This window comes from Euprymna scolopes, chromosome 22, assembly GCF_053919585.1.
Source record: "Euprymna scolopes isolate OS-2025 chromosome 22, ASM5391958v1, whole genome shotgun sequence".
NCBI lineage: Eukaryota > Metazoa > Mollusca > Cephalopoda > Sepiida > Sepiolidae > Euprymna > Euprymna scolopes.
In genome coordinates this window covers 35,331,072-35,355,069 of record NC_136503.1, presented here as the reverse complement: position 1 = coordinate 35,355,069, position 23,998 = coordinate 35,331,072, and the positions used below count along the sequence as shown (strand labels likewise).

Here is a 23,998-nt window from a genome sequence, read left to right as displayed (position 1 = left end):
AACACTCCCTCCCCATCTTTAATACTAGCTTTTCTACCTAAAAATCGAACCTTTTGCTTGGTATAAATAAATAAATTGTTCAGAAATTGTTTTTTCGCTGTAACAAAAAAAAAAAAAAAAAAAAAAAAAAAACCTACTTGATGAAATTTTTTTCGGAGAACTTCATTCCATAACAGTTACGTACAATTTAAACATTTTTTCGATATTTTCATTTTTTAAATTTCTTGATTAAAGTGTACAAGCACCAAAACATCAAAAGACAATATGCACAAATTTTGCATGCTAACAAAGAAATTGATAGAGGTATTTTGTATACTTACATAATATCATCACAGCCTTCAATTATACAGAGACTTTCCTATGAAAGACAAACAACAAAAAAAAAAAGATATCTTAAAAATACATTCAATTAATTTAACAGATTTATCATTTAGAGCAGGGTTGCGGAGTTGGATGGTAAAAGTCCGCCTCTGACTCCCAGAATTCCTAGGATGCCAACTGACTCCTTTGATATTTCTGACTCCTAACTCCTTGACCTCTATGTGAAAATCTATTCTGCATATTAATATACCAGCCTCCCACACCTATTCAGCAAGCATTTTATAAATACTTTTCATGTATATTATTTTTACATTTAACATTCACTTATATGATAAATATACTCACATATGCACTCAACCGGCTTTATAGAATGAAGTTAAGATAACACAGAGATAAAAAATTTACAATTAAATTTTATTATGCTATCAGTTCAAAAGGAAATACAATATTTAGGGATATGGGAAATCTCTTAAGGCCATGGTATTTTGAAGCCAAACGCTTCTCATCAGAAAAGGGGAATAATAGCACATTATACAGAGAAGAAATTTTTAAAAAGATAATACTGCCTTTATGGAAAGAGGAAAAACAGGAAAAAGCTATAAAGGGCTTTAGTAGCATGGGTTGCTTCTTATTAATTTAGGCCCCCTTTTTTTTTTTTTTCGGATAAGACTAATTCCAAATCGATCCTGGACTAATCCAATTGCCAAATTCCATTTGATTCAGAAACTGGATAACTTTCGGATTGTTATCCGATATAATTCACAGTGATCTCACTCAAAGACAGAATTTTCATTGATCCTGTGTGATGTCACAACCAAGACAGACAGGATTTTCAGTGATCCGATGGCCCGAAATATCTTGGAAATAGAAGCATTGCAGTAAAGTACAAAATATGATATATCTACAAAAATTAAAGCGAACCCATACAAAAACTGCTAATTTATGCAACTGGTAAAAACAAACAGGAAAAAGATGTGAAAAAATAAATTTATTGGACTTAAGGAAGCGAATAAAAAATTCTGACTCCTAGTACTCTTAGAAATCTGACTCCACAACCCTGAGTTAGATTTTTTATTAATATAAATCCATGGGAACATTATGCCAAACTGCTGTAATTTCTTATTACATAGAAGTAGATCAGTGATTATTTTTTATGAAATTTTAATCAAAATGTAGTCAGTAGCACAAATACACAACTTAAACTCACAAAATTTTAAAAAGTCTAACTTCGGCTTCGAAAGCAATCTGCTTCGATTCCATAACGCCCAGTGACAGTTGCATACAATGATTTTATGTTAAAAGTAGAAGAATACTCACTACAAGACAGGTAAAATTTCATGAAAATTTTTGCAGCAGTTTTATTTCCTGGTTATAAAAATCAAAATGATGACATAATGCTGCAAAATGGTATGTTTAAAATCTCTATTTTAATTTTGATCGAAATTCATTACATGATTTTGATTCTATAAAATATCTAATATTAAAGATCTTAGTTAAAGGAGTATTAAATTAAAATTTATAGAATTTTGCTTAATTGTTATCTAATGACTATGGATCAAATTATTAATGTAAATCTAATATATAAAAGGCACTATATCTGTCTGTCTGCCTCCATATTTTCAAACTATCTCTTCCAAAACTAAATGTCACACAGTGGCACTATGGGCCTCAAATGATTGAATTTTTTATGGTCTGTTCTTTTATGGGTCTTTAGCCCGTTAAAATAGTTTTTTAAGGGGGTCAAAATTGAAAGAATTGTTCTACATTTTGTACATTCATCTTAGTTAATTTTTAAACAGTTCATATGTGTATCACATTGGTACAGTGGTAACGGAATCAGCTTTGAATGCTAGTTTTGCTTTCGGTTTCGATTCTAGCTAATGGCACCCATATACTTTTTTTTTTACTTTTGAAATCACGGCTATAATAATATATACAAAATATGGACAATTTAAAATATAGTTAAGCATATTTTATAACCGAGCAAAGCCCCCCACCCCACCCGACTGAAATATTTGAATTTTCAAATAAAAGGTTGTGCCTATATTACATCCTATAAACTCTTTTAAAATACTTCGAAATAACTGAAATTCAGCAAATATTTATTAATTGATGTCTAATGATTTATTAAAACTTCACAAATAAAAATTATCTGAATTTGATGTAAGGAAAAAAGACGTGGAATGAAAAAAAAAAAGATGTGGAAGGGAAAAAAAAGACGTGGAAGGATAAAAAAAAGGCAGAAGGATAAAAAAAAAAGGCAGAAGGATAAAAAAAAAAGGCAGAAGGATAAAAAAAAAAGGCAGAAGGATAAAAAAAAAAAGGCAGAAGGATTAAAAAAAAAAGGCAGAAGGATTAAAAAAAAAAGGCAGGAGGATAAAAAAAAAAGGCAGGAGGATAAAAAAAAAAGGCAGAAGGATTAAAAAAAAAAGGCAGGAGGATCAAAAAAAAGGCAGAAGGATCAAAAAAAGGCAAAAGGATAAAAAATGGCAGAAGGATAAAAAAAAAAGGCAGAAGGATAAATGAAAAAATGCAAAAAAAAAAAGAAAGAGGTAGAAAGAAAATAAAATTAACAAGAAATAGTAGAAAAAAGAATGAGGAGGGGGGGGAGAAAGTGAGAGAATTTTACCTGTGTGGTAGGTGAACACACAAGCTTGGCCATCATTCCAAGTTTCAATTGGTAGATAGAAGAAAAGTCTGGAACCTGTCGTACTTCAAGTTGAGTTTTACCAATTTCATTTGCTTCGTTTTGTAGAATAATGATCTTCACATTTTCCAGGCTGATAATTGCAACAGTTTAAAATTTATTTTGGAAAAAAGATTTTAGGATTCATGAAATAAACATTTATTTCTAAAGCTATCAAGACTTAACAAATAACAGAACAAATATTGAAATCAATTTATTTTTAAGACTTGTAGCATAATATGTAATAATAAAATTAGAAATAAACAAACTACTATGCATCATAGTAACATTTCAAAAAAGATAACATTTTAGGTCATGATAGTAAATTTTTATTTACTGCTGAAGCAATGAACCACGCTTTACTTCTCGAATAAAAACATACATATCCAAAGCAATGGGTGGAGCCATAGAAAATGAGCTCCAGTCAATTGTAGAATGGAAGCAAAAATAGATCGTAATATTCAATGCTCTGTTCCATTAACAATTATAAGAAACCTTCCAACCATTGATTGCCATGACTGATAGCACCCTTCCAATGTTTAGATTCCTCGGGCTAACATTCACAGGCAACATTAAGTAAAAATACATAAAAGATACTACCAAGTCTGTTGCAAAGATGGTGGGCTCTGGGCTAGAAAACCTGTCGGTATCCTACATCTCTATAAAACCACCATTCACCCATGTATAGTGTATTGTTATCACTATGCTTGCATGCTTTTATATATACAAGCATACAAGATATCAACCGATACATACTAAAGAGTCAAAACAATAAAAAGAATATGCTGTTGTCCTAGCCCTAGTGATCACATTTGGGTTAGTACACTAACCATCAGTCTCCCCATCTTGGACGGGGTGCAAGAAAGAGTCTCTAACCTAAGAGGTTCCGCTCTGTCTGCCAAACTCTTGTTGTATCACCACAATGTTGCATCTCTGTACTTGTTTTACGAGTACTTCCACAGAATGTGTTCCGACGAACTTGCTGCATTTGTACCTCATTGATGTAAATACCACAGACAAAACTATCAGGAAAATCATATTCCTTCATAGCTTTTTTCTTTCCTAAGATCCCTTGCCTTTCAAATTCTATTTCTTTAACTGTACCATAATGCAGAAATTTAAATATGTGAACAAACATTTTGCTACACAACTATAAATTTAGTCTTAATTCAAAGTAATTCTTTTTTTTCTTTTTTTAATTTTCTCATCAGTTTCTTCAAGGACGGGGTGTATCTGACCGGGTGTCAGAAATTCACACGCTCTCTCATATAATCCAAATGAGAGATCTTTTTAAGATTCTAACAGTTCCTTTAAGTGGGATTATTTGAATCTTTCTTGCACGTGGTTCACTGGATTTTTTCCAGGTATTTTTTGAAATTTGTTTTTATGAGTCCAGTTGCTCCTATAATGACTCAAATGAATCTTAGTAGCAATGTGTCTTCTGAATAGAAGTAAAGTAATTCGGTATTCATGCAGAGTGATCCAGACGTAACTCAGTCCGCCCAGTTTTCTTCGGAACATGAAGTCAACAGCCGAAGTAAGCTGAGCGTCGCTGAGGAAATTAATCCGTCTGACGTAAAAAAGCACACCATTTGGTACCTTTTTTCCAAGTCTAGGCTGATAATTGCCATCATAATTAAAATAATCTACTTGTGGGTGTTCGAGCGAGCAACACTGAAAGACCTCCAGCACGAATGCAGAATACGATCTACACACACCATTAATAAAATGGTCTTGAAACAAAAAAAAAAAACACCACAAAAACAAACAAAACAAATACAAACCAAAAAACACATTTTTTTCAATTTTTCTTGAAAAAAAAAAAAAAAAAAAAAAAAAAAAAAAAAATTCCTTGAAAGTATTTGACTTACCTTTGAACCTTTTCTTGAACAAAAAAATCTTTAACATTATTTATTTAAAAAAAAAAAAAAAATATATATATATATAGCAAAAAAAAAAGAATATATACACTTGTGCCCGATATTATTCATACCCCTCGGATCTTTGAGATTTCTATAAGAATATTGCTCAAACCAGAAGGTAGACAATATTAAAGGGATTTCAAACAATAAATCAAGCATAAGCATTTAATTTAAACTCAACAAATAAATAAATTATGCAAGTTTGAAACATTATACAAAGAAAAACAATAATGCCACTAGTTCAAAATTATTCATACCTCTCTTACTAATAGTCAATAGCATGCCCTTTATTCTTAATAACTGCCTGTAACCGTTTTGGATATTTATCAACAAGGTTTTTACAAGCATCAACACTGATTTTTGACCATTCTTCAATGCAGTAGTTCTCCAAATCCCTCAAATTTCTAGGTTTCCGCTTTTTAACCTCAGTTTTCAATATGTGCCAGAGGTTTTCGATAGGGTTCAGGTCGGGACTCTGGCTAGGCCATTCCAAAATATTAATTTGATTATCCTTAAACCATTTCTTGACTATTTTGGCAGTATGTTTTGGATTATTATCCTGTTGAAGGACCCAGTTTGGTCCTAAATGGAGGTTCTCCGCATCCTGTCTAATGTTTTTCTGGAGTATCTCCAAATATTGCTCCTTCTTCATGGTTCCATCTATCTTGACCAAACTACCTGGACCACTAGCCGAAAAGGAGCCCCAAAACATTAGGCTACCACCACCATGTTTCACCGTGGGTATGGTGTTCTTTGGGTTGTAAGATTCTCCTTTCTTCCTCCAAACGTAAGAAGCATCCATACGGCCAAACAATTCAATTTTTGTTTCGTCAGTCCACAAAATACTTGAGAAAACGGACTCTGGAGAATTCACATGGGTCCTAGCAAACTTTAGACGTGCTGCAAGGTGTTTTCCGGTGTGCAATGGAGTCCTTCTTGGTCTTCTTCCTTTCAGACCATTTTCATGCAGAGTCCTTTGCAATGTTTGCCTTGATATTTTTATGCCAGAAGACTCCAGATTTTCTAAAATGTCCTTAGTAGTGGAGGTTGGATTTGCATTAACACTTCTTACAATATTCCGGGTGGCTCTAGCAGACAGTTTCCTTTTCCTTCCTCTACCAATCAAGTTGTTTGTTGTGTGGTCGCTCTGGAATTTTTTGATGATGCTCTGTACTGTTGCTGTAGGGACCTCAAATTTCTTGGAAATTGACTTGTAACCTAAACCATCCTTATGTGAATTTACAATTTTAGTCCTAAGATCATTACTAAGCTCTTTTTTCTTCCCCATTCTAATAATTTTTATTCTTTTATTGGTTTTCAGTTGATATCATTTTAATTTCTGAAAAAATGCAAAAAACGCAATGAAATTAATCAAAGGTTGTATAAAAGCATTCAAAATAAGAATCAAACAGGAAACAAACAGTCAGAAACTCGATTAATACTGAAAAAATAAGGGGGTATGATTATTTTTGAACATTGCAGATTTTATAAATAGCTGTATATTTCTTTTATTACAAGTATCCCGAGATTTTAAAATGACGAAAATGATCAGAAGAGGTTTATTAAGAATATGTATCAATATGGACGTAAACAATAAATTCTTACAAAGTTACACCTAATAAACTCAATTTTCAAGGGGGGGTATGAATAATATCGGGCACAAGTGTATATATTGTTATAACATTTTTCTTTACAGTTAAAATTTAAGTAGGTTTTCTTTTCTTGTTATGCTTTCATTGGTGACGCTCAGCTTACTCCGGCTGTTGACGTCATGTTCTGGGAAAAGCTGGGCGGAAGCTGAGTTACGTCTGGATCACTCTCTGCATGAGTACTGAAAATTCTTTATTTTTTAAGAACTAGCAGGCCACCCAATATTGCCCGATCGTAAAATACATATATTTTAACGCATACAGATTTCTTATTTATTATTATAGAGCCAATTCTCTGTTGATTATCCAATATATAGTAATCATTTCACAAGTTATTAAAAAATATAACTTAAAATTGAAACCAGAACATTTAGCGTTCCAGCCTTAGTCATTATTTATCTCTCCAGCATCATTACCTACAGATGGATATGAAAGGTTAAAAATTTAAGCTATGAATGTTTAATTTTGTGCATACACAAATGTAACAGCAAGGGCAATGTTTTGTTCAACTACTCCTGCCAAGGTCAACTGTTTTTTTTTTCCAGTTTTGACCGAAGTTGCCATCTAAAATCCAAATCAAGTGTGCTACAGGCTCAAATACTCTATATATCAAATTTCAAATCTTTAGACCAAATATTCAGAGAGGAGTTTGGTAGAGACTTTTCACACATACCAACAAGATCACTTTATATCTATATAGAGATAGATAGAAAAAATGTTTGTGTGCTAGAGCTTTTTCATCTTAAATTCTACACAATTATGCAGAATGCAGAAACTATACAGAAATAGAATTCAGCATAATTGTGAAATTATCTATTAGACATCATCTATTAAATGAATGAGCAATTAATTAACACTCGTTTTTTCAAGGAACATGTAAATTAGTTAACCTTCATATAATCGCTCATATATCCATGATTGAGTATATTAAGTTTGTTTTAATAATTTTTAAGTAGAAAAGTAGGCTCAGCTTTATAGGTATATAGATAAACAAGGTTATATTAAATTTGGTCCATGAATGTATAGATCAGGGTTTCATGGAACCCTAAGGTTCCTTAAGAGCTTGCCAAAGGTTCCTTCAAGAGATACTGATAAATAGACTGAGATTATTATGTCTTTACACATATGTGGAAATGCACCCCTTTACACCAAACCTAATTTTCTTATACATGTACAGAAATATTTTTGGAAATTTTTGGTGTATTATAACAATATTTTCAAACAATCACATCATTTTTAAAACAATATAATAACCAGACAGAATATATTTAAAGTATACATTTGGTAAATTTAAACATCAATGTAGTGGTCAGTAGACAAAACTATGTTAGCAATTCATGTGAAACCAAGTAACTTACTTAAAGAGTATACAGTTTTCAGCAGCCTGCTAATCTCTTAAATCGGTTATAAAAAGAAAAATATTGCTTGCATTATGAAAGAGAAATAAATAAGATAGTAAAAAATTTTTTTTTTTTTTTTTTTTTTTTTTTTTTTACACGGTGGTCACCACTTATCAAGGCCCGGAAGCCACTCAGGGATAAGGGTTATTGCAAGTACAGTACGTTAGTGTGGAGATTTAATGAAGTGTTTACTTAAGAGGGCGGTTCATTAGGAATTTGTTAACGTTGGACTTGAAGACATCCAAGTTGTAGTCAGGTGGGAAGCAGGCAGACGGAACAGAGTTCCACAGGCGTGCAGTTCTAAGAAAGAAGCTTTGTTCATGGAATCTACGTTTTGATTTAAAGAGTGGGGGAAATTTTTCACAGTGGATTCAGCTAGACGGGTGTTTTTCGTGAAGGATTGGCGAGGGGGACCAGATATTGGAGTTCAGACGAGCACCTGCCATGGAAATAACGATAAAACAAGGATAGGCTCGCAATGTCTCTTCTGTGGGAGAGAGGTTGCAGGGAAGAGAAAAAGGCATCCCCCACTAAGCCACGAAGTCTATTTTGTACTCTGTCAAGGCAGGATAGGCTGTTTTCAGCAGCTCCTGCCCAGATATGGCAGCAGTATTCCATCCTTGGACGTACTTGGCTTTTATATAGATAGAGAATTGCATCAGTAGTGAGATATCTTCTGGAGCGGTAGAAGGATCCCACCATCTTTCCAGTGACCTTGGCAACAGACTTAATGTACATGTTCCATTTAAGATCAGGAGTAAAGGACAAACCCAGAAGCTTGTCAAAATATGGGGCTTCTCCTAGACGAGAGCCATACATTTCAATTGATGCCAGATGGGGATCAGAGCATTGATGATGTAAAGATAGGAGTTTGGTTTTAGATGCATTAAAGGTAACCAGCCACGTCTTCCCCCACTGAACCACGCGCTTGAGATCAGAGGAGAGAGAATCAGAGAGAGCTTTGTCATTTACAGCCTTTGATATGTTGCCGTAGATGGTTGTGTCATCAGCATAGATGTCAACGAATGATTTAAGTATGTGTTTAGGAAGATCATTGATGTAGATCAGGAAGAGAGTTGGGCCCAGGATGGACCCCTGAGGGACTCCAGCATTAATACTGCAGGTCTCTGATTTTTGTCCATCGACCACTACTCTTATGAGCCTATCGGAGAGAAATGATTTAATGATTGAGAAAACATTTCCAGTTATACCGTAGCTGGAAATCTTGTGAAGTAGACCCTTATGCCATACCTTGTCGAAGGCCTTTGATATGTCAAGAGCAATTGCCCTAGAAAGGAAGCCTTTGTCAAGAGATTCACTAATCCTGTGGGATATAACCGTCAGCACATCTGCGGTAGATCTTGCAGAGCGGAAACCATATTGTGTATCACTAAGAAGGTTATTCCTGCTGAGGTGGTTGACTATTTCTCTATTTAATATGGATTCCACCAACTTACTCATAACACACAGGAGACTTATTGGTCTGTACTGAGAGGGAGATGACTTATCACCTGAATTCTTAAATACAAATATTAAATTAAATATTTTCTTACGTTGGGGTTCCTTGAGACATCATTATATCCCGAAGGAAACACTACTATGGATGGTAATTTTTTATATATTTTTTTTTTTTTTTTGCTATATTTCATTTGTCACAAATATTAATGTTTATATAATGCAGTGGTATTTTCTAGTCTCACACTAAAGCAAGTTTTGAAAAGCAACCTTTATAAAAAAAAATTATAAATTTTATAAAAACCGCAAGAGGATAAAATTGAAACTTACTTGGCAGAAGACAAATCTCCAGTGTCAAAAATTTTGAATTCTTTAACTTTTATATCAGTGAAAGTACGGAGGAGGCAGAATGCCTCCAAATTCCAAACACTGAGTTTTTCCTGAAAAAGGATGTGAAAAAAAAAAATAGAAATAAAAAATAAAAAACATATACAAGCAGGAATTACATCATTAGAAATAAAGAAAATGGTACAATTTTTTTTAAATATGCATTTTATCAGATAAAAATCAGAGTACTTTTAAACTCATATCATTTTGGCCACATTTTAGAATCTAGTCAGAATGCCAGTACAATTTTTAGTTGAAAATTTTTTTTTTTTTTGGGGGGGGGGTCGAATAGACTGGCCAAATATTAATTTTTAGTTCTTTTGATCTGAAACTTTAAAAACTTCAGAATTTATAATCCAACTGGACATTCATTTACTTTTATTTTCTTATGTATGCACTAGGTTATTTGCAAAATACCATAAGACTTTTTAAAAAAATTTTTTAACAAGTTTATTTCAGTTGCTTTTTGTGAAGGGTTTTTATTCAAAATTTAAAATCTACTATAATAATTATAATACTCTGCTTGTTCCTTCCTTAGTTAGTCTGTACATTACACTAAAAAAAAAAAAAACAATTTTTGAAGGCCAAACAGCTTAAAAAAAAAAAAAAAAAGAAAAAAAAAGTCAAATTCACAAAATTTGGCTATAAAAAGGCCAATCTGGACACAAATAGGAGTCAGTTTCTGAGTATTTATTAGTACTTATCAAATTATCTTATTTTGGGTCAGTTCTATATTTAAAATACAATGGACATTATCTCCATAGAAATGTTAATGAGCTCATATTTGCTCCATGTTATTTTTCCAAAAAAATAATTATTTGCACTATACAGAAAAATATCAGATTTATCGAAACATTTTTGTTGATTAAATAGATTTCCCATTTCATGAAATTTCCATCGGTCTTGCTAGTTTATGAATAATTGATGTATAGTCTTTAATGATTATCTCAATTTTGTGCTTATACGCCCAATATATAATTACTTATAATATCACTCTTTATGATTTTTTAATTTTCTTATTTTGTTCTTCATTCTACTGGATGCCACCTGCTATCTCATACATTCCAATCAAGATATCTCTTTTAGATTCTAACCATCCCTTTTAAGTGCAATTGTTTGTATGTCCCTTGCACTTAGTTTACCAGGTATATTCATCAGTTAGTTTTTGAAATTCTTTTTCATGAGTTTGGTTGCTCTGATAATTACTTGAATGATGAAGATCTTAAGATTCCAGTTTCAAGATCTTGATATTTAGATATATTTTCCCTCTCAGATTTGTTTAATCCTGAAATCTTCACTGATGTCACTCCAGAAATAGAAGTGAGAGTTCACTCTTTCTTACCTCTATTTAGTAATAATTTATAATACTTTCTTTCACAATACATTTTTGAAGCATAATAAGCTCCTAATAACAAAGATGAAACAGATACATATATTTTTCTTGCAAGTGTTCAAACTATCATAATGCTTTCCTAGAAAATCATCAGAGAATAGAATGATTCAAAAAATGATTGGATAGTACGAAAGTGGTTTCAAAAATCTTGTAATCGTTAAACCACAGTCAAAAATTTTCCCCACTCTTTATCTGTGCCAAAACCAAAACGTAGATTCCATGAACAAAGCTTCTTACTTAGAAGTGCACGCCTGTGGAACTCTATTCCGTCTGTCTGTTTCCCACCTGACTACAACCTGGATGTCTTTAAGTCCAGCATAAACAAATTCCTGATGAACCGCCCCCTTAAGTAAGACACTTTATCAAATCTCAACACTAACGTACTGTACACGCAATAACCCTTATCCCCGAGTGGCTTCAGGGCCTTGATAAGGGGTGACCACCTTGTAAAAAAAAAAAAAAAAAAAAAAAAAAAAAAAAAGAGATCTGAAGATGAAGGTAGAGAACCGCCACGCTTTAGACAAACATTTGAAAACAATTTTTGAATAAAACTCATGTTAATACATATGAACAATATATAAGGTGTTTGATGTCAGTATTTCAACAGTATTCGGTTATTCAAAGCAAACTGGTATGGTGAAATTGATCATTATTTTCCAAATAATTTGACACTTAAAACTAAAACAATTCATTAGGTTGAAGTAGAGTGAGGTAAGAGGTCATACGTTAGATTTTTAAAAATGTTTTATCTTCTAATGAGACCAATTTATGAATCAAAATGAACAGAATTGTCACGATTCCTTTGTCTTTTGGCTAGGAGTAAAGTATAGTATCTGTTCTGATGAGTTTTTATTCTGTCCTCAGTAAGTGAAAGAGAAACTCTTGAAAGAGAAAGGCAATATCAATTCTTGATCCAAAGAGTACTTACTCTTTGTTGGGGAGCTGGATTTTCTCCACATTAAAAACTGACCTTGTATCTAACTTTGCCCTCCTAGGGAAGCAAGTAAATGGGAACAGAATTGTCAGGAAAAAAATGCCAACTGTTATTTAATATACGATGATGAACTGCAATTTACATTCTTAAGAAAGAAATAACAATCCACTCACACATTTAATATAAGAGACCAAGGGACTATAGGAACAGAACTTTTGAAAAAAAAAGAAAAATCACAGTAATAACGATGAAGATGAGATTAATTTGATATGTAAATCATAAGTTAAAACATTAAACATTAAGAAAACAAAAGTCAAAACAAGTAGAGAAAGCTAATGGTTAACAAACATAAGAAAGCAAAGAAGCAGAATGTGCTAAGTGAAAAGACATAAATTGGAAAGAAACTTACATTATCATCAAGAAGGAATAAATATTTCCCATTGGAAGTAACTTGTCCATTTTTGATGTTGCCCGCTGAAAAATTAATAAGTGTAAATGTATTTTAATGACTTTTTTCATGCATTTATTAGATGCTTCTCTTAAATTTTTTTCTTTTAATAATGTTGGAGGGTGAGGATCTCACCTACGAATTAAACATCTTTGATACATAAGGAATTTTATTCTGACAAAATTTCTTTGAATGACGTCTGCAATTTTAGAGATGTTCAAATTGTGTTTGAATATTTAGAAAATGTTTTGTTTTAAATGTTGTTTCAAAATTGAACTACAATTAAGTTTAAAACCCATTTTTGTTTAGAATTTATAGATATTTTAAACATAAACCTTGTAATGTCCGTATAAATATTTTTAACAATGATAATGAATGAAAATAAGATTTTAAAAGAAAAAAAATTTGTCCGAACTTCTTGCCGACTCTTGACTTCCAATAATCGTCACCATGCGTTTTTTTTTTCTATCTCTCTCAGCTGTCCAAAAACAAAAGACTGATATGTCTTTCCATTCCAGGGTTTTATGGACAAATTTATCTTTAGTTGATCTTTGACAACTAAATATTTTCGTTTATTAGCCAAATAGAAAAGTTATTAGCCAAACACACATGATTTTTAGAATATGATATCTTCGTTCTGTGAGGAGTATGTACATCATAAAGATTTGTTTTTTTTTAATAAGCGTAATTCTAAATATATAACAAATTTTATGTTGATACTTGGAAGGTATAAACATTCTAATTTCTTCAGATATTTTTTTTAAACAATCTTCACTATAAAAGAAAAAAAAAAGAGAGTACATTGTTCTATTAAAATTTTATTATTTAACTTTGTTCGTATTATAAAAAAAAAAAAAGTTGAAGATATTTTTCACTCAGTAGTGAACTTTGGAAGATTGTCAGTGAAAGAAATACAATCACCAAAAGATAAGCATTTCATTATTTCTAATCGCCACTTTGAAAAATCACTTGCAAATGCGACTGTTTCACTCGTAATGTAAAGCCCTGCATCCATGCTTTTCACAGCCGTGACTGTCCTCATATGCAAGCCGTCTAGAGATGAAAGTTTTTCTTTTTGTTTTCCTTTTTTGATCGTCACCCACCAGGATAGACAGAGGTGCCGTCAATAATGTAAGTCACGTTTTGCATTGCTTTTGCCACAGATACTGAAGTGTTCCTAGTTTATGACAGCAAAATTAAATAAAGAAATAAAAAAAAATATTAAAAAATTTGTCTTTGCAAGCGAACAACCACCGGGTTTGAGATCACCGCTGACACCAACCTTCGTCTGTCTGCCTCTGTCCGATCTAACCTGTCAACTCCTTTTATACATGTCTCCCACGTGATTTTGCGTGACTTCCACCAGAGCACACCTTTTAAAACTATTGGCGCCATCTTGATTTCTCTCTCTCTCTTTCGCCCAACCTTGCCCGACACACACGTGGTAACACCTCTGTTCGTTTGATCTGTTTTTTCCCTTTTTCTCCTTTCCTCCTGCTAACGACAGATACATAAATGGGGGACTCAAGTCCGGAAGAAAGAAGTGCTATATCGCACAAAAGCGTTCTGATAAGATATTATATCTCCTTGCTCGCCTTTCACCATAACTTAAGTGCTAGGCGAGATAAATGCAACAAAATGTTACATCTCTCTCCTTATTTCTAGCAATGGCTTTGTTAACCAAGATGAAACTGACAGATTCAATTCCATTCCTATAGCACGGATAAATATATAAAAGTAGGATTGTCCTGCAGGGAGAAGCAATGGAAAGAATAACACTAATGCAAATGAAGATATGGAAGAAGGCAACGCCACATTTAAATAAGAGAAATATTCGTCCAATCTTACTAAAAACATTTTTTTTATTTTGCTATTTTCCGGTCAGTGAGACAGGGGGAAATCTAACTCTATATAGAAGATAGTTCTGTATATTTGCATGTCCACACGACTTTTTCATATGAGCACTTACAAGATTGAAATTTGCTTTCCAGATACACTTTGATAAGATGCATAAAATGATGCAAGTGTGTGTGTGTGTGTGGGTGGGGGGGGGGGGGTTGACAGTAACTAGACATAACGAGAAATGCAAGCAGTATACTCTGCCCTGTTCTAGCCAAAATCACTTGAATTAAGCTTACAGTTTCCTATTTGTGACTTTGTTTTCAATTTGTATGAATTTTCAAATCATTTAACAGAGTTAGGCGCAGAGGCTGTTCTTGGCCTTCGGGCCAGGAGCGGAAAAGGAAGTAATCAGTTCTGGTCAATGTGGGGGCAACCCTTCATATCAGACAATTGCTAATTTTGGACCCTGCCAGAGTGCCCCCTTGGGGGAGCTGGTTTTTCCTCCCCACATTAAAAAACGGCCTTGTGCCTAATTTTCTCAGCAGGGAAGAAAATAAATAAATAACAGAGTTCCACTACTGATACAATCAACATTGTCGAGGTCAGCAAAAAAAACTCTTTGTGTTGGCTTTGGAAGTGACAGACTTATAAATCCATTTCTAAACATGTCCCTCAAATTAAATGCAAATAAAAAGTAAACGGTGAGAAAGTTATACATTGTGATCGGACTGGTCTAACATACTGAAATTAGAATCAAGCATATTAAAACAAAAATCTTAGTACTTCAGTTAGGATCCACTATATTTGATAGAAACCTACTAGAATCACAATCTGTGGGTTTCATGGACTCAATACATTAAAAACCCACAAGTATCACGGTTCAACAATGAAATAATGATTCATTTTTATTGATATGTAAATCTCAACCCCCCCCCCTCAAAAAAAAATATTGCTCAATATTGATAAATAAATATTTTGTACAATTTCTTTAAAGAAAATATTATAAAATTAAATAGAAACAAAAAAAATCTGATAAATATTTTGTACAATTTCTTTAATTATTTTTATTTTTTTTTTTTTAAAAAGGTGGAAATACTTACTATTGTTCAAGAAACTTTGAAATGCCTCAATCACTTTTAATTCTCCATCAACCCAACTCCAAAGAGCCAGAATAATGCCACTTCCCTTGATGGGGATAAAAAAAAAAATTAGAATAAAATTTCAGCAAAGTTAAAATGGAAAAAAAAACTGGAAAAAAGATTTAACTGCCAAAAAATAAAAATAAAAATAAAAAGGGTTATTTTCATTTGATTAACTAAAAATATTCTCAATGTTTATAGTAAAAAAGCTTTTTAAAAATTTAAATATTTCAGCAATAGGGTGGCTTGAAATAATTTATAGAAAAGAATTTTAATCTTTTCCATAAAAAATTTTCAAAGGGTAATTAAAAAAAAAAAACTAATACAAACTTTCTGTATGTTACTACCAGACAAATTCAAACATAATTTACATTTGTATTTTTATACATTCTTTTATGTTGTACCTATCCGTCACAGAACAAACAAGTCGCACGTGCGCGATTCCCCTCTGGTGCTGCATTTGAGATGACACCACAAAAAATAGTGAAGAAATGATGAATGTGAGAACTGTGAAGGGCAAATGTTGCCTTCACATTTTCCCCAAGTTTCAGAAAAATCTAATGAATGGAGCAAAAGTTATGGGTTAAAAAGTGTAATTTTTTTGCAATTTTGCGGCATTTGTGACCTCTTTTGAGCTCCTGGGAATGCCGAATCCCAGTGAAAATGGACAAACGGTACAGTTTCACACCTTAAGATATGTATATTTGAATTCAGCACCATGGAAAACCACTATATAGACACACATATCAAGTTTTTGAGTAATATGAAAAAAGAGCTAAAAAAAGTCATTTTTTTAGTCCTAAAAGTCCGAGAGGGACACGAACCAGAATTTTGCCAGGGTCACCTATACTCAATTTATATTAAGAACAATGGCCTCCACATTTTGGTCAAGTTTCAGGAAAATTTAATTGATGGATAAAACGCTATGGGCCAAAAAGTGTAATTTTTGGGGGCATTTTTTTTTTTACCTTTTTGAGCCCCTGGAGACACCAAATCCCAGTGTAAATGAATATCAGCGCAGTTCCAGGCCTTAACACATGTATATTTGGGTTGATCACCACAAATAAAAACTATATAGTCAGACATATCAAGTTTTTGTTGAGAAATATGAAAAAAGAGCCACAAAAAGGCGCGTTTTTAGCACAAAGTCTCTGGGGATGTAAACCAGAATTTTGCCAGGGTCACCCATACTGGATTTATATTAAGAACAATAGGCTCCACATTTTGGCCAAGTTTCAGAAAAATCTAATGGATGGATCAAAGTTATGGGGTAAAATATGTCATTTTTGGCTATTTTGGGACATTTTTTACTTCTTTTCTGCCCCTGGGGGACGTAATGAGAATTTTCGCAAAAAAAAAAAAAAAAAAATTTTTTACTGTGCACATCTATTTAATGAAATACAATTTGTGGCAAAATTTCAGTAAAAACTAATGGACAGTTATTTGGCAATTGTCCGGACTAATGGACGCAGGGATGGACAGACACCACTGAAAACATAGGTCCCTCTCCGATAAATCGGGAGACCAAAATGTCATATTCCAAAAATCATGTAACTTGATAGAGCAATTTTTTTATATATAGAAAATGATATTTTTATAAGTTTTAGGGATTTATAGTATATTGTAGTAGCAATACACATGAAAAAATTGAAATAGCTTGAAATATTTCAATATTGGTATGCATAGAAAGAGCTTGATGAGCTAAGAAAGAATCTTTTTAAATTTTTAAAATCTGATTAAAATTAAGGAAGTTATGGCTATTTTTGTGCCTCACACGTTTGGATATTTTCCCCTCTTTAAGATCATATGCGTTTCGTCACATTTTTTACACTACTTTTTCAGTAAAAATGTCATATCTTTGTTAAAACACAAGACTAAAAAATGAAATTTACTGTATAAGTGTATTTTTGTACAAGGAATCAGAATATGCAACTGAAAATCTCCCAAAGTTTATGGTTTCCAAATAATCTGCAGTAAATGTGCATAAATATGCAGCAATTCCTTAAAAATGCCATGTATCCATAAACAGAAAAGAAGTTGGAGAACTCAAAGTTGAATTGTAATGTGCTTTATGTACAAAAAACTTAAATCTAAACATAGGACCATTTAAAAATGAATATATTGCAATATTTCTTTGGTATTATTGTAGATTAACACCTTTTGTTTAACCCCACTCAACTCCTTCTGACCACCCCTCCAAAATGTGATTCTAACTTTTTAGGAAATTATGTATAAAATGCCATGAAAAACTTTAATGAAAGATAAACAAATTATTTTAGAATTGAATGTAAAATAATTTCCTATTACAGATCATTCTAGCATTTTAGGGCAGTTAACTGTTTTTTTTTCTATGGGAAAATATGCATGCTTTTTTTTTTTTTAAGATGATTATGTGTAGTTTTAAGAGGGTTTTCTATGCAATGAGAATATGTGGAGGGTTGCCATTCGGACTTTGAATTAATTGTAGGGCTAAGGAAAATTATGTGTGAACATACTGAAAACTTGACAGAGACAAAGCTAACAAAAACAATATTAGAGGGGGGAGCGGTTAGTTCCACAAAAATTTAATGTAAAATAATTCACCATTTCCTGGCCATTCTAGCATTTTAGGACAGTTAACCAATTTATTTTTATGTGTATTTTCTTTAAGGAAGGATCTATTTTTTGTTTGTTTGTTTTAGATGCTTGTATGTGGCTTACAGAGGTATTTTGTTGGAGGGGGAGGGGGGCTTGCCACTCGAACTTAGTGTTATTGTTAGGGTTAAAGAGTGTTTTAGGAGGAGACTTGCCACACATAATTTAGATTAGAGGTGAAGTTAAGAGAGCTTTTTTTCAAAGAGAGCGTTCATCACTCATATTTACTGTTAGCGGTTCATAATTATTGGCTTTATATTATATATTTAGTTTTAATTTAATAAGAAACTGCGTTGCGAAATTTCAAAGAAAATTCCACAAATTTGTTGATTTCTATTTTCGAGGTTGAAGGTGTTAATTCCATACGCCGTTTATACTACGCTGGAGCAGGTTGTAAAAATATCTTTCGCTTAATAAGTAGAAAAAAAAAATAACGAAATAAAAAGCTTCCTAATTGTAGTTTGATGTGTTTTCTAACTGCTTTTAAAATTTCAAGAATATTGATATAGATTTTGAGGGTTTGTATTACTATACACATAGATTCGAAAAAGTTGTCAAAAAAACAAATATATAACAAATAAATGTTATCAAAAGCAAGTTACTTTTCTACCTAACTGGATAATTTTTTAGTGTTTTTATTTAATGTAACATGTTTATTCAGCTTGAAAACAGTGTTTACCGATGTTTTGGAAAATTTTAAATGGCGCCCGCCGCCCGACTCTCTTGAAACGGTAAGTTTTGGGAAAAGAGTTAAAAATAAAAAAGTAAACAAAATACTGCTAGAAACTCGCTCAATATATGTTACCGTGACATAGGCTGACATTCGGTGAGTTTTTAACAGTATTTTGTATAGTTTTTTTTTTTTAATTTTTAACTCCTTTTCTCAAACTTACCGTGTCAAAGAGAGTCGGGCCGGGCGCCATTTTTAATTTTCCAATACATTACATCGGTAAAAACTGTACGCTTTTCGAGCTGAATAAACATGTTACATTAAATAAAAACACTAGAAAATTATCCAGTTAGGTAGAAAAGTAACTTATCTTGCCTTTGATAACATTTATTTGTTATATATATGTTTTTTGACAACTTTTTCGAATCTATGTATAAACGAGATTTTGATACTTATTTTGATTTTGAAAAAAAACATTTGTGGCTGTTTGCAGTAAAACATTTGTTTTAATTCGCTGTTCAAAACTAATTTAAAGAATAAAAGTGCATGCAAGCTATATATCTACAAAAGTTTATTTTGTTTTTTTTAACCATGTTTTTAAATTTGACGAAAAAATGTGAGAAATTGCAACAGATTCATAATGCCGAATTGGTTGGGATTGTTGTTGTTATTATACATTCTGAAAACCGAATAGTTCTAAACTAATGTTATTCTGATAACAAAATAGCTCTAATTAAACATAAGAACATTTATATTCATATTTCATTATGTTTTCATTTTGTTTTTCTTAATTATTTTCATTATGTTTCATTTTGTTTTTCTTAATTCGTTCTTGAATAAAAATTAAAGAACGCGTGTTTGTTTATACACTGTGCTATGGCTGATTCTACAGGCTGTAGCTGCTGCTGCTTCTAGTAATATTAACTTCATTTGACCAAATTCGATAAATAGAAACAATTTTTTTTTTCGGGTAGGTCCTTTTAAATTATCAATTACCGCGGTCCTACTCAACATAAAATAATACTTTTAATTGATAAAGATAGTAAAAAGATTGATTTACTTACTACTGGGTGTCCGAAGAATTTTTTTTTTCAAAATGTTCGATACTCGGCATATTAAAGTCTTATTTTTAACACGACAAAAAAAGAAATGGTCAAAAATATTTCGGACACTTGACAGTATTAAGATTAACACCTCTTCTTATTGATTCCCAAATTTCATGACGAAATTCTTCATACAATCACGGTACGGACCTTTAGAAAACAGGGGGGGTCATTACAAAACCTTACCGAAAACGCCATTTTATGACGTTCACATTTTTATCACTTTATTTGCTCAAAACTCTTAAAATATATAATGTACATTCATATTTATTAATTCATTTGAAAGTATATTCATTTCCGAACAAAACAGTAGTAATTTGAAGACTTGAAGTGCTTTGGTTTAAAAAATATGGCTATTTTAGTAGAACTACCTTGAAATCTGTGATTATCCAAAGCGTTTTTTCGTCCGTGTGTATTACTAATTGTAGACATTAGAGGGATGATTTTAAAATCTCCATAGTTTGAATTGATTTGTCATCCTTTATTAGACATGGCACATGAATGTCTCGCTTCCTCATAAAATTTGATTTTAGTTGAAAAAATAACTACTTGATCAGTTTAGATGATTTTTGGAATATGACATTTTCGGTCTGTCACAGGTACATGCATCATAAAGATTTTTCTATATTTTTGTTTTTTTAAAATTAGGTTGAATTCTAGACAAAAACCAAAAATATTTTTGTTACTTCTTTTAACAAAGAAAAATAAACATTCACTGAAAATGTTTTCTTACCTGGAAAAAGTATTTTCAGAAAGAAAATATATTCCTGCTAATAATATAGTGAATGAGAGAAAAAACAAAACAAAAAAAAAAAAAAAAAACAATAGTATAGTTTGAATCAAATATTGACATGCAAGATAGCTGTTCGGATTTGACTTTGAAAGATCCACAACTTCATAAATATAAATAGTTATACAGGATGCAGCACCATTCTAAAATCAATAACTGTGCCGATAACTGTTACAGTAAAAGTCTATTTAATTAATGTCCTCCCAGTAGTCAGTGGAGAAGAAATCCTTCACGACTGAGACAATTTTTATTTTTGTTCCTTCTCTCTACATTAGAAATGACCCTGGTGTGTAACTCTGCCATGGAGAGGGGGGGGGGAGCATTGTAAATAGGCACTCATAGTTACTTCCTGTATCAAGGGTAGATAACTCCTGGGTGCTATTTCAACACAGGAGTAGATAATGCCTAATCTTACATACAAATACCCTCCGTATCCAGTTTGTATACGCAAATACAAAGCCGATAATTATGAAAACGTTTTGTCATCTTACCATTGTAATGATATTCTTCCCGGACATAAGAAGATCAACTGCTCCATTGTCATGAACCTCATAAGTATTAACTAACTGAAAACTGAATTTGTCTTCAATTTTATTTGTCTGATCACAGCCTAAAAAAGTAAAAAAAATTTTTTTTTTTAAATTGCATAAAAACATCAGTATATAATAATCAATCAAAAAACAGAAATGCTTAAATTATCTTAGATATTACTTTTACCAAACGTCTTCATAAGAATCATTTTGGAAAATATTCTATTTGATAATTAAATATGAATACTTTTTTAACCTTATAGTTTAGTTTCTAAATTTTACAGTATATTACGAAAAATATACACAAAAGAGAGAAGTTTATACAGAGTAATGTAGGTGCCAAATGAACAATAAATATTTTAAAATGGATACAAGTAGATATGTGTGTTCAAGTTGGGCATGTAGCATCCTGCTGGGTGCTAGACATTGACACTATCTCATACATTCCAACTGAGAGATCTTTGTAAATTCTAACTGCCCCTTTAATAAGTGCAATTGTTTGTATCTATCTTGCACTTGATTCACCGGGTATATTTGTCAAGTAGTTTTTAAATTTCTTTTCATGGGTTCAGTTTCTCCTATAATTACTGGAATGGTGGAGATCTTTTTAAGATTCAAGTTTCTTTTCATGCCATATCTGTCCATGTATATATGCAAATGTATTTTTTTTTTTAGTGAGAAGTGCACAATTTTTGCATGTTATAGTCATGTCACAATTACTAGTTTATTATGAAGAATAAATAAATCAAAGAGTTGGAATGAAGAGTACCTTATAGGTAAGTGTGTTGTATACTGGGTGTATAACAAGCGTGTGTATATATATATATATATATATATATATATATATGTGCGTGTGTGTGTGTCTCTGTGTGTGTTGTCTATAACGAGTCTTTTTATCTTGTTAACATGTCATCTATTTAATATGGGTGATGTCTTTCAGATGTTATCATCTGATGTATAAATGTTTCCCTTGTTGACGTGTGCATAATGGGTACCTGTACTTGTCGACATACTAAACAGTTTAGACAGGAGGATAGTTTATAAACAGTTTATAGAGAGAAGGATGTGTGTATAATGTACCTGTCGACATACTAAACAGTTTATAGACAAAAGGATGGATAAACATCTCTTACAAAGATTGGACAAAGAACGACATAACTTGAATCACAACCATTTTCATCTGTTCCGACATGCTTCTGAAATGTAACCATGTCTCTCATGTAAAACTCAAACTAAGTGGTTTCATATATATCATTTTAATTGGAATTCATTATTGAGAGGAGTATTATTTATATTAATTTTATTTATTGCATGGTGAGACAACAACTACAGATGGCAGCGATTGCTGAGAATACAGTTACGAGATTTGAAGTTCCTACCCTTCGCAGTTACCACCTGACGAAGGCCAGGGGATTAGTTGGCCGAAACGTCGTGAAACAAACTAATAAAGATGAGAATAATAGTCCGCAATAAATAAAGTTAATATAAGTGGTTTCATATTTACATTTGTTGTGGTTGTGAGTTGTTGGTTCTAAGGTTGCATGCCATTTTCTTCTCCCAATTACCTATGTTCATTTTCCCGGTCCAGTGCTTCCATGTCATTCATCTGTCTCTACCCCACGACTGTTAAAAACTGTTCAATCTAACTCTTTACGTGTAATCTAAAACTTACTTCCATTTCTGATGTCACTCTCTACCTAGCATCAAAACACATCACCTGTTTTTTTCAAAAATGTATTTTATTTATCCATTTTTTTTGTTTATGTTCTAACATTCTCAGTGAAAAACAACTATCAGAATGACAATATCTATTTCACTTCGATAACATTCCTTCTGATGTTCTACTTTTACCAATCATAATAAACAACCATTAAAATATTTTCCGGTAGACTAACAACATAGCAATCTCCACTCCTGTTTACATTTATATTTGTAAAAATATAAAACAAGCCACATGGGTGTGATCCTCCTCTGGTGCTGCATGTGAGATGACGCCACAAAAATTAGTGAAGAAATGATGAATGTGAGAAGTGTGAAGGTTGAGTTAGTCCTAAAATGAAATATTACTTCCGGCATAGTTAAAAATTGAGTAATTTGATTTGAACTTATCACATTTTTTTGCTCTTTTTGGCCCAATCATGATGCCTGGGCATCCTAAGAAATTACGGTGCTTTTGGGGTAGTCCCCCAAACACTTCTCACAATTTAATCGTCCCAAGCAACACGCTTCCTCTTGTTTGACTTGTTAACACTGGGAACACCTGATTCTGCGATGCAAAACTTTCCTTGTGACCCCTTTTGAGCTCCTGGGAATGCTGAATCCTAGTGAAAATGGACAAATAGTGCAGTTTCGCGCCTTAGGACATGTATATTTGAATTCAGCACCATGGAAAACCACTATATAAACATACATAGAGTTTTGAGTAATATGAAAAAAGAGCTCAAAAAAGTCATGTTTTTTTAACCTTAAAAATCTCAGAGGGATGCGAACCAGAATTTTGCCAGGGTCACCCATACTCAATTTATATTAAGAACAACGGTCTCCACATTTTAGCCAAGTTTCAGGAAAATCTAATGGATGGATCAAACACTATGGGGCAAAAAGTGTCATTTTGGGCCATTTTGACCTCTTTGAGCCCCTACAGACGCCAAATCCCAGTGTAAATGAATAATGGTGCAGTTTCAGGCCTTAACAT

At 32.3% G+C, this 23,998-nt stretch overlaps 1 protein-coding gene across 1 annotated transcript in view; it reads right to left on the bottom strand.

The window, feature by feature from the left end:
- LOC145243965 (kinetochore-associated protein 1-like) overlaps positions 1 to 23,998 on the bottom strand; it is a 208,545-nt gene that overhangs the window by 157,436 nt on the left and 27,111 nt on the right. The window contains exons 7-12 of the mRNA XM_080107095.1: positions 21,265 to 21,383; positions 15,538 to 15,622; positions 12,557 to 12,621; positions 9,764 to 9,873; positions 2,951 to 3,101; positions 321 to 358 (exon numbers count right to left, since the gene is read on the bottom strand). Coding sequence (XP_079963221.1) covers positions 321 to 358; positions 2,951 to 3,101; positions 9,764 to 9,873; positions 12,557 to 12,621; positions 15,538 to 15,622; positions 21,265 to 21,383 — 568 coding nt within the window. The remainder of the gene's footprint in view (positions 1 to 320; positions 359 to 2,950; positions 3,102 to 9,763; positions 9,874 to 12,556; positions 12,622 to 15,537; positions 15,623 to 21,264; positions 21,384 to 23,998) is intronic.